The 16,465-nt window shown below is 36.3% G+C and overlaps 2 protein-coding genes across 7 annotated transcripts; both read right to left on the bottom strand.

Moving 5' to 3' along the window:
• Window positions 1-5,456: 5,456 nt before the first annotated feature.
• Window positions 5,457-8,325, bottom strand: LOC129314392 (protein WHAT'S THIS FACTOR 1 homolog, chloroplastic). Of its 4 annotated transcripts, none has more exons than XM_054957829.1 (3): window positions 8,020-8,325; window positions 7,637-7,854; window positions 5,457-6,674 (listed from the first exon to the last, which is right to left on the bottom strand). In XM_054957829.1, the coding sequence occupies exons 1-3, from the start codon at window positions 8,048-8,050 to the stop codon at window positions 5,490-5,492; spliced, it is 1,434 nt and encodes a 477-aa protein (XP_054813804.1). In that variant the 5' UTR covers window positions 8,051-8,325; the 3' UTR covers window positions 5,457-5,489. The 4 variants fall into 4 exon arrangements, with proteins under 4 accessions (XP_054813804.1, XP_054813806.1, XP_054813805.1 ...); XM_054957831.1 differs by having other exon boundaries at window positions 8,053-8,324; XM_054957830.1 differs by having other exon boundaries at window positions 8,084-8,324.
• Window positions 8,326-10,961: 2,636 nt separating this feature from the next.
• Window positions 10,962-15,214, bottom strand: LOC129313611 (elongation factor 2-like). Of its 3 annotated transcripts, none has more exons than XM_054956870.1 (4): window positions 15,061-15,214; window positions 14,106-14,163; window positions 13,927-14,014; window positions 10,962-13,636 (listed from the first exon to the last, which is right to left on the bottom strand). In XM_054956870.1, the coding sequence occupies exons 2-4, from the start codon at window positions 14,106-14,108 to the stop codon at window positions 11,196-11,198; spliced, it is 2,532 nt and encodes an 843-aa protein (XP_054812845.1). In that variant the 5' UTR covers window positions 14,109-14,163; window positions 15,061-15,214; the 3' UTR covers window positions 10,962-11,195. The 3 variants fall into 3 exon arrangements, with proteins under 3 accessions (XP_054812845.1, XP_054812846.1, XP_054812847.1); XM_054956871.1 differs by lacking the exon at window positions 15,061-15,214 and adding an exon at window positions 14,989-15,009; XM_054956872.1 differs by lacking the exon at window positions 15,061-15,214 and adding an exon at window positions 14,703-14,720.
• Between the last annotated feature and the right edge of the window lie 1,251 nt (window positions 15,215-16,465).

Raw genomic sequence — 16,465 nt, 5'->3', positions numbered from 1 at the left:
CATGGACAAGGAGTATACTCCGTGAATAGTAACGATTAATTAATTTTCTTGGAATTGAATGAAGTGATTAAGCAAAATAAGGCTCTCCCAGTCTTTCACAAAATTTGAACTTTAGTCAAAAGTTTTGTTTGCTTACAAACTTTTTTGCCACTGCATAGTGCCAAAGCGGTGCATAGGAAAGAGGAAGATTATTGCACTGTTCCTCTTTTTGAAAGTTTCACGCTGTAACAGCGAGAGTCATGAAATGAAGTAGAGAAGGCGACAACGTTACAAGTGTATATCAGATATATATCACTCTGAACCCGAATATTTAAGAAAGAAGAACAGAAAAGCAAAGAGTTTGGTGTTATCGTGAATATAGGACCGAGCAAGGACACACACCCCATATCGCGGTGTCCACAATCGATGGTGTGAACCGAAGCAAGACGAGGCGGCCCACAACACTGATGGTGGCCACCATGTCCATATATAATTCATTATTTTCTATCTTACTATTGTTTGGAGTTAAACCCTTCAACGTAACGTGATATATATATATATATATATATATATATATGAGAATGACACTGTGACTCTGATTCCTCTTCCTATCAACTTTGTCTTTTTCTTTTTTGTTTTGTCCTCTCCCTCCTCCTAATGACTAGCTCAAATCAAATCACTGAAAGTGAAAGCCCCTTCTCATACATGCATGCATACATATTTAAAGCTGATCAAACATCATGTGCACTTTCAGAGAAACTATATATTACTGTGTCTGCTTCTTCACTTTCACTATATATATATATATATGTATATAAATATATATGCCTGTCTACTCCGTGTTCAACCTGCAATATATTATACTATTTAATGGCATGATTAGCGGAGGGATCAATATTGGAAAGATCCCAATATTTCCTCCAAATGTAATCATATCATATCTCTGTCATGTTAATGTGTTGGTTCAATTCAGGCTTTGCCTTGATACGATGTTATAAATTAAATCAAGGACAACAATTAATTTGTTATTAAAATGGCAATGCCACGTGAATATCGATAATCACTTTCTGCGTTATATAAGTAGCAGTTCTCTATTGCGTTTTTTGGTTGGTTTCACAAGTTCTGTTATCATTTAACCAGTTCACATGATTTTAGCAAAACTCTGATCTATTATTTACTCTTTACTTTTTGAGAAGGCCATGAAGAAAAATTGACACCAAAACAAGAAAGAAAGAAAAATCGGAGAATGATTCATGTTAAATCTGTATTAATTTAGCGTTAAAATTTTGTGGCCCGTGCATATACATGAAGATAATTGATGGGTGGAGCCCACATGGGAGAAGATAGATGTGAGTAATAATAACAATGGAGGAAACCAAAAGGGGAAGATGATGGAGGCTCTTAAAAGTGACAAAACTAGAGGGACCCAATTGAATTATAGAAAGAGAAGTAGAATAATCCACAAGCATGCATATGCAATGTCAAGTGGGAAATGAAACCTACCTATAGCAATTTGATGAAGTGTATTTAATAATAAGATGTGAGTGTTTGAGGTTGATATGCATAGCATATATTGGTGGAATAATAACAGATAGTGACTCCACACCCCCTTCCTTGTTTTGTCATCACCCAAACTGTGTCCATATCTCTTCCTCCATGTGCACCACTATATTTCTTTGTTCATGGTTTTTCAGATATCATGCCCCACCTAACTAATACCTAATCACACCCCATTCATTTACTAGATATATATCCTCTTGGAGTTCTCATATCTTTTTCATAACAAAATTGCATAACTAATCTTCCTTAAAATTAAAGTGTCAGTTGCACACATTTTAATCTTCCTTTTGGAGTTCTCATATCTTCAGAATTTTATGCAAATTACACAAAACTCCTTTTTTATCATCCAGGGTGAGTCTTGTGTATCTAACTAAGCGTTAAAAAGTATGCATAGTTTTTGACAAAATATGCATGGCTAATAAAAAAGTTGGCATATACTCCATCCACTAGTCTTATATATAAGTTACATTTTTAAAAAAATTCATGATTATTTTTACAAGTTACTCGGCATAAAAAGGTGGATTAATATTTACTTTCTCCCAATTTTACTCTTTTACAAGGTTGATGAGCAGAGTAAAATGTTACATATAATTTTTTTTTAAAAAAAGATGTATTTAATTAATAAAGGTAAACTAAAAAATTTTCTTTCAGCATAAATTATTTAATTATTTTTTAAGTTTTGGTAAAATAATTAAAAGTAACTTATAATTGGGGAATATAAAATTCTATGAATTAATTAGGTTCTTGGGAAAAATACAAAGAGGGAAGGGTGGGGGGGGGGATGAGAATAAAGACAAAGTAGCTTAGAAAACAGGAACAAGGGAAAAAGGAAAAAGGGTAGCAAGTTAGTCGGTGTGGTGCGGGTGGGTTGGAATTTGAATAAGGGCAAGCAAAGGGGCACCACAGAAGTGAGATGGAGGCAATTGGTTTGATTGACAGTGCCAACTGAGAAAAACACTGATACGCATGTGATTCAGGAAAGTGTGTGCCAATTTAAGGCATCTCATCACAACACACACACACACACCAACAAACAGAGGTGTGTCTCTTAGTTGCAGATCTTTCTGATTTTCATGCCCTGACTCTGACGTTTATGATGAGCACCATCGCCTACTAGATTTGCTTTCAAGCCAAATGCATCCATTTCTACCCCTAACAGTAATTGTCATCATCATCACTCAAAACTAGTTGTGGAGTGGGTTCCCTTTACTTTTCATCCTATTCCATTCTTGCCAGTCCTTCAACCACCTCCACAGCTACCAAAATACATTTCAACCGTTGCTTCTCCATCACTATAACTCCTACATAATCTTTATTAACATCACTCAGACTTTGATATTAGCTGATATTCTTTGTACGGTTTTCCGTGACCTATGTAATCCCCTTAAAAAAAAAAAAATCTTTATTAAAATCAGTCTCTATGGGAGTAGAGTGAACCAGAAGCTCCATTAAGTCTTTTCACTCTTTACTTCTAATCACCATTATCAATTGTCAATTATAAAATATATAAACTTAAACCTTATTTTGTCACATCTCGACATAAAGTTCGACATCGATTATTGACAGTTTGACACTTGAACATCAATTTTTCATCACGTCAATCAAGGGATGCAAGGCCACTATGTGTTAGTTTGTGATCGTCAAAATTTTTGTACCTTATGATCAATCTCAAGCGACAAAGTATGGTCTCCCAAGTAGATATTGCTGTCTGGGCATTGTTTGATTTTGATATTTGATATGAGGTCCACTTTGAGAGAAAGCAGGCAAATTTGGTGATGCTGGAGAATCCTTTAAGATATAATATATATTATATAAATAAGACACATCAGAACGCTGTTTAAACTGCTCAGAGATTCTTATAATTTTAAACAGCAAAATCAAAATTATTTTGGCGAAAAAATTGACTCTTCAATTAATTTAGATGACTGAAGTTATTAAAAAATAAAGAAAATTGAAACTGTTTTGAGTTGATTTAACAATAAATTTTCATGGATAAACAAAAATCCAAACCCAACAAGAATTCAGATTGGGCAAAACCCTTGCCTCGGTTGTTGGCTAAGGCTCTTACTTTTTAGTTCACAAATTCTTTTGGTTGTCCCACTGAACCGAAAGGTATCATTATCGGTGCATCCACTATTATGCGACAGTGAGAGAAAGATAAACAGCAAACACTCATTTCATTTGTATTGGTGATCAGTTGCTGCAGATCTTGGAATAAATGTACCAAAATTTCAAGCAAGAGATAAATGTAATTCCTATACTCTGAAAAGAATCATCATAACAGGATGCAGAGTGGAAGAATTCAACTACCCCACAAATCCACCAAAACCTAATAATAGATATAATAGCCAACTATCAATGTTGTAACAAATCATATTCCTCGGGCAACCTCAAAAAGAAAAGTAATGGTTTGAACTAGTCAGAAATCAAAGTCTCCTTTTGTAAAGCGTTATCATATGCCAAAGTGACTGACAAGCCTCAAACTCCTGCTTTATATGAAAATATGCCATACACTTACCGTTTATTCCCTTTGTGGTATTGGATTCCTTCAACAATATGCATGGCAAGTAATTTACATGAACTAGGGAAAAGTCGTATATCACAAGCAACTAGAATTTCAGTTAAAAAAAAAAAAAAAACCAAGAAGATTAAGGAACTGCTTTTGAAACCCCTGTTAGTTTCTTGACTATTAACCATTCAATGAATAGATTCCTGCTTCCAATGCCAGGCCTGTAATATTAAAGGGATGGACTTCCTAGTTCATGTCCTTTTGGCAGAGTTGAGCGCATGAGCTACCCTTATCCCACTAAGCTTATAAATAAGTAACGAGCTAAATTATTTGAACAGTGTAACATGACATCTTTTTTGAACAAGGAATAAATTATGCAATCTCCAGAAGCATAGTTCTTTAGAAGTATAACTCAAATGGTCTACATATGCCAATTAAGGCCTAGCCATAGATTCTTCCCCTCATCAAATCAGCTGGGTTATTGTAATGCCATAACATAACCTCCCTGTTTATTGCTCTTAATCGCCAAATGGGATTTTTTTTTTTTGTAAGATCCAAAATAACTATCATTAGTTTCTTTGTCAACGAACTATACGTGTAATCTATACAAGTGATGATTTGGAGAACATGCAATTTAACAAGCCATAAATAATATTCCTGCACCACATTATCTTTCAAAAGATCTCAACTGCATGGTTGCAAAAAAGCATTGAAGAACTCATGCTGCAGCATCAAAGGACAATTTAACCACCTTTATAACAACATTATACTGTTTTCTCTTCTCAACAGGAGAAAGACGCAGAGTATAGTTTTGAGAAATGTGAAAGGCCCTGAAATGGGCCGTGTCCACATCCAGTGCCAAAATAACTCCCCATACAGGCAAGTCCTATTAAGAAACTTACTAGAGCATCAAAGCATAGGGAGAATATCAGTGAACCACCGCTGAAATAATTCAATATCTTACAAGAATTTGGATAAAACTGTTTTTTAAAAAAAAAATCTTGAACATTGTCACTCCACGTCTTATAGAGGCCTCAACAGCAAATATTTCACAAAGCAAATAAAAGACTTCAGAAAAATGACGAACTATCTAGGAGCACCCGGAATGACTAGGCTGTGCAAATTGTCAACTCAATGCACCTGGACTATTGTAAGGGCCAGAAAATGATGTCAGTTTTTTGTGAATCACATTGTCTGATTTAAGGAAGTTTAAAAGATCCCCCTCCCCCACCCACAACTGCTCCAACCAATACTTCCAACGATTGTGAATCTGAAATTATCAGGCAAATGGGCTGTCGCAGTTTTTCTTATAGCAAATTATATTGATGATAAATAAATATGCCCGAGTACTGTATATAATTACAGGTTGAATATCCTGATCATTTTAAAGCTGATGAAAGATGCCGGATCACTGAAAATTACGGTTGATGAAATTCAACTTCTAAACAGCAGTATGCAAAGAATTCTTGGTGTAACAAATATCAATATTACCTCTACCACTAAGCGCTACAAATTTATCATTAAATTGCAACAAAGGACACTTATCAATCAAGTTGGAATCATGGTAGGCTTCCTTCAGAAAAACTGTACTTCTTACACCTTTATTAGTGAGATAAAAGATCCCCTGATGCTTTATCAAGCAAAGCAATAGCTTAGATGGTAAGAGATACTCTGAATGAAATGCGTCCAGCTGTGTAGATGTCATCCTCTTCTCCATGGTCAAACTCAGGAGCTCATGAAGAACTCCCACAACTCTTTTGCGAGCTTTAGGATCAGCAATATCAAATCTCCTTGCATTCAAATAGGGAGAAGGAAACTCCATTTTCTGCCACTTCTCAAATTGCTCAAGATAACCAACGTTTGGCCTAAAACCAGCTGGAAAATTCACTCTAAATGCATATGGACCAGGATAGTTTCCATCTTTTGATATCTTAACCTTCTTTTGATATCCAGCAGGCTTTGAAATTCCTTCTTCAGCTAACCTAGTCTCCCTAGCAGTGACAGCTAATGAAGAATCCCAATTTTCCAATACAAGACAAGCTCTCCCATTGACTTCTCTCACAGAAAAGAAATGAGGGTACTTGGGAATCAAGGAGGTCTTGAAATCAAGTGGTAAACCCAATTCTGGGCCAACAAATTCAATAGTTTCAAGTGGAACACAGCACTCAACAGATAACATTAACAACTTTCTCAGGCTGTTCACCAAAATTGGTTCCATTAAAGCCCTGGCCTCAGCTTCTCCACTGGCAATCTTTCTGGCCTTTTCAGTGAGACAAACAAAAGGAGGTTCTCTGTTACCGCCACCAGCATGGAAAATTGAGGGATATCTCTCTATAACAGCCATAAAATTCCATTTCTGCACAAACCCTACATGCTTTTCAAGGTCACGTAGAAGGATGGATTGGTGCTTTTGGGATTGGATAATGGACTTCAACTGTAGAATAAGGGATGGCTTCTTCTGTAATTCCATGACCCTGTCAAGTTCAGGTGCCCTGTGGTAGATTTTCTTTTTGGGTCTTCCTCCACCACCGGATTTCTGTCTGATAGCCATCCACATGAAAGCAGGCTTGTGAATAGGGGTTGGCCTAGGTTGGAGATGACGATGCATGAATCTGTTCTTCCTTTGCTTGTAGAGAAGTTGGAGATGGGTGAGTCCACAAGAAGCTAAAATGAACCCTTGTTGCAATTCTCTAAGGGAAAAACAATGTTGAACATACACATGTAATCAAATGCACTGGAATAGAACAAAATGATCAGAAACGACGTAAGCAGGGGAACATTTTACTAAAAGAAATCACTATTATGGATTTAGTGCCATTTCAGGAAAAATTCATTCTCTCTATCTGCAGTTGACTGCTTTTGTGCTAGGAGAAACCTTGAACTGCAGGATATAGATGGGGCTCAAACATGTAATGTTTATGGTGTTTGAACTCGATTCTGACATTATATTACAATCACAAGTCAAGCTTTTACATGCTAACCACTCAACATATGCATGTATCATTGTATATAGATCGGATGAAATAAGAGAACCAACGCTAAATCATAAAAACAGTCCTATGTATAAGAAATAATATTCTTCCACCAGCATCGACATATACTCAAGGCAATTTAACTTTAAATCAGCAGTAAGAGGAATCATATATTCCACACCTAAAAATTTAACAAATCAAAGAACCAACCCAATAATTGTTTCACAGTATCACACCATCATGAAAACATTCTAAAAGACAAATTCATCGGAGAAACAAATGGGAGATAGAGTTCACGGCCATAAACTTCATTTTAATTCATAAATTAACCTGGAAAATGAATTACAGAGCATTCATGTTTCCTCTTTGTTGATAAGTCAAGAAAATGGATTGTCAAATAAAGCAACCGAACTTAGCGATGTACAACACTTTTAAACCAGAAATGTATCGTTACAAAGAGATTATCTCTTACAAGTTTTCATTTATGAAAAGGAACAATCTTTTCACTGACACAGCACCATAAATTTAACACACAACGGAACTTCAAGGCCAATGAATCACAACCCTTAATTTGTTTTCATGAATAGTAATGAAGCTGTATCACACGAACCCATACCCATTGTCGACGCTGTGGAGATCTGATAACCCGAGCCGGAAAGGGAACGTCGGAGGGAAGACGAGGCCGACAGGAGAATGAGGTTCCGTACAACGCTTTGAGTGACGAGGTGAGAGACGGAGCACGCATGAGGTCGGAGAGGGGCAGTGAAGGAGAACGGAGAACAGCGAGCGCGAGAGGCAGTGAAGGAGCGCGGCTAGGTCCCCGATGCATCAAAGCTGTGGCAATCCAGACACATTTAATCGATATAATGGTCAATCAAAATTTAGAATTAAGCTCCTCCAAAGCCAAAATAAATCAAAACGAGTAAACAATCAGAGCAGAAACCCATAGGTCCTCTTCACTAATGAGGCATATTACTTTACACAGTACCAGAAACGAACCCAGAATCCTGCCGCAATCAAGAAATTTCATACCACAGAAACCAATTAAATGGTTGAAGCACACCTAACGGCCTCCGGTGCGTTGGCAGTCGGACTGGTGGGTTACTTAGACTCTACTCTCTTGTCGCCGAAATGGTCACGCCTGGGATGGGAGAAGAGGTCGCCGCGTGATGGACTGATGGACGAGTGGCTGAGAGAGTGAGAGGCTGAGAAAGAAGTCTTCTCCTGTGTTGCCGCGATGGTCGCGTTGTCGAAGGAGTGGGAGAGTCTCGTTGTGTGAGGCTTCGACGATTATCAACTGTACGTTTCATCACAACGGGCCAAAAAAAAAAAAAAAACAGAGAGAGGGGGGAAAAATTGTTAGTAAATCCCTTGTTCAAAATTGCAATCAGATAAATAGGTTTGGGATTTTAGAGATACCGATTTGCACCTTAAATTTATCCCCTTACATCCTCGTTCTTTAATTTTTCTAAACAGTATCAGTCTTGAGAAAGGATTTCCTAGCAATTTTTTTCAAAAAAAAAAAAGAAGTTATGAAGACTTAAAAGACTGAAGGTTTAGTTAATTGATAAATCTTTAATTGCTCAGAGCCTCCATTGCCTTTTTTTATCTTTTGGAACCTTCGGCCAGGTCCGCATTGGATGGATTTGGAGAGGATCCTGATTATATAAATAGATGTGCTGCACATCCTAATGGGTTAACATTTAAAAAAAAAAATAATAGTCCCGTAACAAAGTGATATCAGAGCTAGGGGTGTTCACAGGACGGGATGGGACCGAAACACCCCCATCCTGTGTCCTGTCCCGATAGAAAGATTCAGACTGAATTTTGGTCTCATGTCCCGTCCCGTCCCGTTAAGAGTCAGGATGGAATTAGGACAAGATCGAGACGTCCCGCCGTCCCAACAAATAGAATAATATCAAAAAAAGATCTGGATAACAACGTTCATTAAAATTTTAAATTATATAATTTATTAAGTTTAAAATCAAAATAATACAAGTACATAAAAAACAATAATTTAAAATCAATTATTGAATTATATTAATCACAACTATATATTATAATAAAAAATACAAGTGATCTTCATGCTATAAGATTAGCAACAACAGGCAAGTCAAACACAACATCAAATAATTATTCTTCTACTTTAGTGAAGATGTACTAAGCTAATTACTCTTCTAAAAATAAGCAAGAAATATATTATAAATAAAAGTTATTAAATAGATAGATATAAGAATAAATTATATTAATATAATTAATATATTATAAAAAAGATATCGTCATGTTTACTCCATGTCATTAAAATTATCAATATAAAAATACTTTAGTTTTAAATAAAAATTGTAAGTATTAAAATTATAATTAATATAATTAATATAAGTATAAATTATATTAATATAATTAATATATTTAAAATAAAAAATAATATATATATATAATATTCGGGACGGGACGGGACGTCCCGATGGTAATCCCGTGTCCCGTCCCGTCCCGATTATTTTCCGACCGAGATAAGACCCGTCCCGATATGATCGGGATTATACTGGGCCAATCGGGACGAGTCCAGATTGAACACCTCTAATCAGAGCCAAACTTGAGTTTGCTCATTTGGTAGCCTCTTTTAGTGGGCCACTTGTGATGGGGGCGTCACGGATTGACTAGGGAGTTGTCAAGTCTGACATGGGACTTGGAGAGGATATTAGCTATATAAGCGGGTGCACTACATGCCTTAATGGGTTAACCTTTTGGGAAGAGAGTAATAGTCCCGTGACACTTTGCTACCATTCTTCCATAATAATATGGGTTTGATGAGTGTCTGATTAGATTTAAACAGCTCGGGTTTAAATGCCAAGTTATCTTTAAAATTGTCCAATTTTTAAGCCTAAATTCTTATTTTTTTCACAAAAGAAGGGTTTAAACTAGCTGCCCAAATTCCTGGCTCTAGCTTGGTGTTTGACATCAAATTACCATGTTGCCATTTTATGATACAGGTGATCGTTTTACGGTTTTAATGAAAATTTCAATTGCTGGAAATTAAAAAAAAAAAAAATCCATCCTTGACTATATTAATGTATAGCAGCTTGTGAGTTAGGCTCCAATGGATGACATGGCTTGATATCCCAGTGATCAAATCAGTATCCTCGCAATTGTTCTCTTCAAAACTTTATTTTATTCCACGTTTCACTTTTCTCCTTTTATTTTGTTTTGCTTTCGCCTTCAGATCTTGATTTAATTTTGTTTAAATTTTATGTTTAAAGTAACAAAAGCCCCTCTCTTGCCCAATACAAAAAAACAAAAATTGCAACAGAAGCTACTCAGATTTTTCCTTCTCCATAATAATATAGAAGTATAGCTTTCTAAAACTAGCTCAGCTAGTAAGAATGGGATGGTGTAGGAGTAGAAATTAAGAATACAAATATTCTCAATGTATAAAAAACAAAAATTATATTTATTCCCAAAAAAAAAAATTAGTACAAACAGTTATTAAAACTAAGAATATTGTAATCTGCTCCACTGGATCTGATAACATTATAGTTCGTGACTAATAATAGAGTTAAGACAATTTAATAATAACACGTATTTTTTTTAATTATATATCATAGTCTTCTGAAGGAAACTAGAATCAAACCTATTATTGTGTACGCTATATAGATATTTCATTGACAAACCTTTTACTAAAACTATATGTAATTCTGGTAAAAAATTGTGTCTACAATTACAACAAAATGGCACAGGTATGGCAGCTATCATCAGCAACTGGTCATCAAAACCTATAATCATCATCATGTATTCCAACACAGCTCCTCAGACCAAAGCTAATAATGCACGACCTCACTGGAAAGTGGAAAATTAAAAAGTAAAGCCAAATGCAACTCAGAACAGCTTCCTGATAGAAAAAGATCATTCCAGTTCGTACAACATATTGGACAGAAAAATGAAAAAAAAAAAAAAAAGGCAACACATTATTGATTATTGCTAACAGCTTCTTTAGCCAAAATTAACATAAATAGTTCAATCTAACATCGATGAATTGAAAAATATCAACGCGATACTATCGCTACGTAGCATGTCTAGTAAAGGATAAAAATGCTACAGAACCAAACTCAAGATGCAGGACTTTCAGAATTGCATTAAAGAAGGAAGCCAATTAGATTCATAACGGGCACATCAAAAATTTAAAGTTTGTCCTCGTATTCTGAAAGTGGAGTCATCTGCTCCTTCAAGCCCTTCCTCTTGCGAATGTCTGCAACAAGCTGTGCAGCTTGTGTTCCAGGCTCAAGTGGATCCGATGACATCATATCCCAGTGATCAAATATCAACTGTGGGAAAGCCTGCCCTGATGTTGCGGCCCTCAATGTGCTTGAGAACCCAAATGACTCAATGACAGGGAGGTATGCCTTAATGTTGTAAAGTGGAGTACCAGGCCTCTGCATTTCCTCAAAGACATGCCCTCGTTTCTGGTTAAGAACACTGTAGATTCCACCAAGAGCCTGCTCAGGAGCTTGGATTTCCACCAGGTAAACAGGCTCAAGAAGCCTGGGCTTAGCAGTCAACTGTGAAGCATAAAAGACTCTCCTAGCAGTTGGAATGATCTGGCCACCTCCTCTGTGGATAGCATCAGCATGAAGAACAACATCACAGACTTCAAAACAAATGCCTCTCATGTTCTCTTCAGCCATTGCACCTTCTCTTGATGCCCACTGGAATCCAGCAACAACAGAGTCCTTGATTTCATTCAGGTACTGCACTCCCTTACACATATCTACTACCATGTTAGGTCCAGTGGTCTCAGGCCCAAAACACCATATTTTCTTGGCAAGATCCTTGTCCCAACCAAACTCTTCAGACAATATTTTAGAACGAACCTTGGGGTCATCTCTGGGTCCAATCTTGCCATCATCAATTGCCTCAGCAAGCCCTTCCTCCATGGGTCTTGCTTCCATGTACAGACGGTTGTGCTTGTTGGGTGACTTGCTCATCACAGTACGGCAAGATCTCTCTAGAACAGTTTCACGGAAGGATACAACAGGGTCAGACTTTATAATCTCAGCTCCACCCATGAAATCTTCTTGCAAATCCTTCAAACATATCTCAAGGTGAAGTTCCCCTGCACCAGCAACAATGTGCTCTCCAGACTCCGCAATAGTACACACAACCATAGGATCTGATTTAGCCAACCGTTTGAGACCTTCAACAAGCTTTGGAAGATCAGATGCAACCTTGCACTGAACAGCAACACGTACCACAGGTGAGACGGAAAACTTCATTGCTCGGATAGGATGGGCATCCACTTCCTTTTCATTTGTTAATGTAGCATTTTTGGTAATAAATTGATCCAGACCAACCATAGCAACTGTGTTACCACAAGGCACATCCTCAACAGTTTCCTGCCTCTTTCCCATCCAGATGACAGTTCTTTGCACATTCTTAACATACAAGTCTTTCTTCTCCCCAGGTACATAGTTTGGTCCCATGATTCTGACCTTCAAACCAGTGGAGACCTTACCAGAGAAGACACGGCCAAAAGCAAAAAATCTACCCTTATCAGATGCAGGAATCATTTTTGAGACATAAAGCATCAGGGGTCCATCAGGATCACAATTCCTGATTGCTGTGGCATACTGATCATCAAGAGGTCCCTCATACAAGTTTTCAACGCGATATTTTTGGGCTTTTGATGGGGAGGGAAGATGGAATATCATCATTTCCAAAAGTGCATTGCTTGCCGGGAGCCAAGTTTGCATGACACGTTTCATCAATGCTTTACCCATTAGGTCCTTTTCTTCAGATTTCATGATGACTCCAAGCTTTTGCAACACAGGCCATAACTTATCCTTTTGATCATTCATACAAGTGGAAATTATCTGCTTGATAGGCTCATAGCAGAACTGAACAAACCCGCGCTTGCAGGTGGCCGAACCTGTGTTCTTGCTGGTCCATTTCTTAGTTGCTGGATCAAAGAAGTTCTCACCCCACAGCCTTTCCATCATCTTTGACTCATCAACTCCAAATTTAGAGGCATACATTTTAGAGAAGTTGGTCAAAGTGAAAGCCCAACCATGCAAACCAGCAGAAAAAGCAACTGTTCCTTTTTCTGGGTAAACCTGACAATCACCAAGGAGGGGATCTTCATATGTAGCCATGATCACATTGGCATTCTCAATAACCCTTTGAAAGGTCTGGTAAGCCTCCTCTCCATCCACCTGGAGCTCAAGGAAGCACCTGTCCATTTTATTCACAGTCAAAACAGGCTTAATTCTTTCTCCAAGTGCCTGTCGAAGCACAGTTTCAGTTTGGACACAAACACCTTCAATACAGTCTACCACCACTAGAGCTCCATCAGTTATACGGAGTGCAGCTGTGACCTCAGATGAGAAATCCACGTGCCCAGGGGAGTCAATCAGGTTGATAAGATACTCATTGCCATTGCGTTCACCTTTGAAGCTCTTGAGATCCTCATCACTCATTTCATAGTAGAGAGAAATACCAGTAGACTTGATTGTGATCCCACGCTCTGCTTCATCTTGACGGGTATCAGTCATCCGGACATCACCTGCCACTTCTTGTGCAATAATACCAGCAGCCGCCACAAGAGAGTCAGTGAGGGTAGATTTTCCTGCAATTGGAAATTGAGAAAATAAAGTGAAATTCAAACCATCTAAAAAAAGCGATTTCATGACATTACAAATTGCTAATGCAGTGACTATATATGACCAAAAAAAAAAAAATCTTTTTTTATCAAATGCAAATCAAGTTATTTTTGCCTCTAGATATCAAAGATATTCTTGAAAGATTTGTGTCTTTTTCTCTAGCAAGAAAGAAGAAAGAACTATTGCCGGTCTAAATACTGTGCTGCAGAAATAGAAAACAATTGAGCAAAGATTACATGAGCTGGCTAATGCATACCATGATCAACATGTGCAATAACAGACATATTACGAATATTGTGCTTAAAGTCCATAATGCGACGGAGCCCTTCAGCTGTGAACTTCACCTGCACATATTAAAGCAATATTAAAAATAAATTATGCAGAGCCCATGAATTCACCAACTTGAAATGCCTGGAGTAATTTTTATTAACTTACCATCTTGTCTTGTCTTTATACTCCAAAGCAAAAGGTGACTAGTTAAACTAATGTGAAACTGCAAAAAGTAAGGAAATTACAGAGTAAGATAAGTAAAAGAATAAATGATATCAAATGCAGGAAGAGCAGAGTTACGAAGATAGCTCTTGGAAATCAAATACAAATATACACACACACACTCATAAAAAGATAGCAGAAATTATTTTAGTTGTTGAATAGTTAACAGGAATTACTACGAATATAGAATCATTAAGGTTTATCAGCTTCCATTCAGAGCAGACAAATTGTCTTTACACTTCACAGCTACAATTATTTCGAGTTCTCTACAGTTTGCAAGAATAAGCTACAAACATAAATAGTGATTGCAAAAAAAAAAAAAAACAAAAGAAAAGAAAAAAACCATGAAGCATTATTTCAAATAATGCAGGGGTAAGTTATATCACTATGTAAATTACTGAAAGCAAGGGTGATTTTTTTCCTCAACAATTGAGATACAAATAAGCTGAAGTAGGTCCAAAGTAAACTCGATCACCCATCTAACGTCGAGACCATCGAGTGATAGAAGCCTAAAATAATAATAAGTTAAGAATTACAAACATCGAAGAGAAAAGCCCAGATTAAGATAAGGCGTCGGAAAAAGATGTAAGCGACACGGCAATCCACATGATCCACGAAATATGTCACATAGAAGACAATATGTCTTTTTGCTGCAAAACTTATATATGCTAAGAGATGTTCAAAGACAAAAAAGGAAAAAGGGGGGGGGGAAAGACGCAGCTTTTCAAAGGCCACAGCAAAAGCATAGATCTTGACCAATCCAACTAGAAACTACAAGGAAACACAAAAGGAGAGGAAGGGGGGGGGGGGCGCTGGTCAACTTAACATATTAGAGAAACGATCAGAAAAAGAGGATCGCGACCAAGCGGATAGTACGGGAAATTTAGAGAAATTGAACCTTTGAGCTTTGGAGATGATAACGGCGGAGGGAGGCTTAGTATGGCGGCTTTTCCTCAGAGCAACAGAGCTTTTAATTAACGCCTCGCCGGAAAGAATCAGAAAGATAATTTCCGTTTAAGGGAAAATTATTTCTGAGCACCTGAATCTTCAAAATTTGAAGTAGAAAATTGATAGTAATTGTACTGTTTTTTCAGAATTAAAAGTTATCATTAAATTTAAAAATTTATTGTTGCTTTTTTAAAAGAGTTATTGATTAAAATATAATTTTAATCTTTTAATTTTATATAAAATTTTAATTCAACTACTTAATTTTATAAAATATTTTTTTAATCTTTAAATATTAACATTTTTAGTTTTAAATGATTAATTTTTTTATATCAATCATTATTATTTTAAAACTTAATATATTAATATTTAAAAATATTTTATTAATATTTAAAAATTTAATATAAAAATTTATAGAGATTAAACTAATATCATTAAGGTTAAATAATTAAAAAAATATTTTATAAAATTAAAAAATTAAAATAAAATAATATATAAAGTTAAAAAATTAAATTTGTATCATCATTAAAGTTATTAAATTTCACCACCTTGCCAAAAGTTATATCTGTTAATTTACAAATTTTAGTATCAAAATATAAATCTGTCCCTAGGGTTTTCAAGGAAGCATCGTTATTATCCTTACATTTTAAAAACTGCGATGTTACGATGATGTTTTTTAAAACTGAATAATTTTGCCGTGTTATCAAGTTTGGCCACATTCATTGATGGTTGATCTGTTAATGCCACACATGTAATAGAATTCCACATATGCCAAAAATTATCCTCTCTCTCCTCTTCCTTTATTCCTTCCCCTCACCGAAACCATCCAGCATAGAGGAAGCAAATCAAAAACACAAATCAAGAACTTAGCAAATCAAATCAAGAAGACATGTGAAAAATGGGAGGAAAAACCCATTGAAGTAAGTTGCCAACATTAACTTGAACAACCGAATTAGATCACGATCAACAACAAAGGAGATTTAAGAAAATCACAGCAAAAACTCAACACAAACAATTGAAGCTAAACAACCAAGCTTCAATCCATTTTGATCAAGAATTAAGGATGCAACTTTAAATTATTAAGAATTAAGACAAATCAATCAAAAAATCCAACAACTATAACCAAAATCCACCATACAAAATACCAAAAAGTAATGCCAAAACCAAGGAGTAATTGTGATGAATATTACAAAAATCATGACTCGATCTAATTGCAAAGAGAAGACAAAATCAAAAAATAATCAAGGGAGGAGACGAAGATGGACCAGAATACAATCGCAAAACACAAAGGATGATGGTGCAAACTCGACGTTGAAGCAAGAATAGCAGAGCACGAAGCCACGAATCATGAAAGACAG

This window comes from Prosopis cineraria, unplaced genomic scaffold, assembly GCF_029017545.1.
Source record: "Prosopis cineraria cultivar Desert tree isolate PC_DT_omini unplaced genomic scaffold, ASM2901754v1 PC6, whole genome shotgun sequence".
Classification (NCBI taxonomy): domain Eukaryota; kingdom Viridiplantae; phylum Streptophyta; class Magnoliopsida; order Fabales; family Fabaceae; genus Prosopis; species Prosopis cineraria.
The sequence above is the reverse complement of the archived record's forward strand: the minus strand, read 5'-3'. Positions and strand labels throughout refer to the sequence as shown.

Bases quoted from the DNA above. Each gene is read 5' to 3' on its own strand.
- LOC129314392 (XM_054957829.1), bottom strand. From the start codon at position 8,050: ATGAAATTTCTTGATTGCGGCAGGATTCTGG. The intron at 7,855-8,019 runs GTTCGTTTCTGG...GGATTGCCACAG, and splicing joins TGATTGCGGCAGGATTCTGG to CTTTGATGCATCGGGGACCT. The intron at 6,675-7,636 runs GTATGGGTTCGT...CTTCTCTACAAG, and splicing joins CTCCACAGCGTCGACAATGG to CAAAGGAAGAACAGATTCAT.
- LOC129313611 (XM_054956870.1), bottom strand. The intron at 13,637-13,926 runs GTATGCATTAGC...TTCCAATTGCAG, and splicing joins TATTGCACATGTTGATCATG to GAAAATCTACCCTCACTGAC.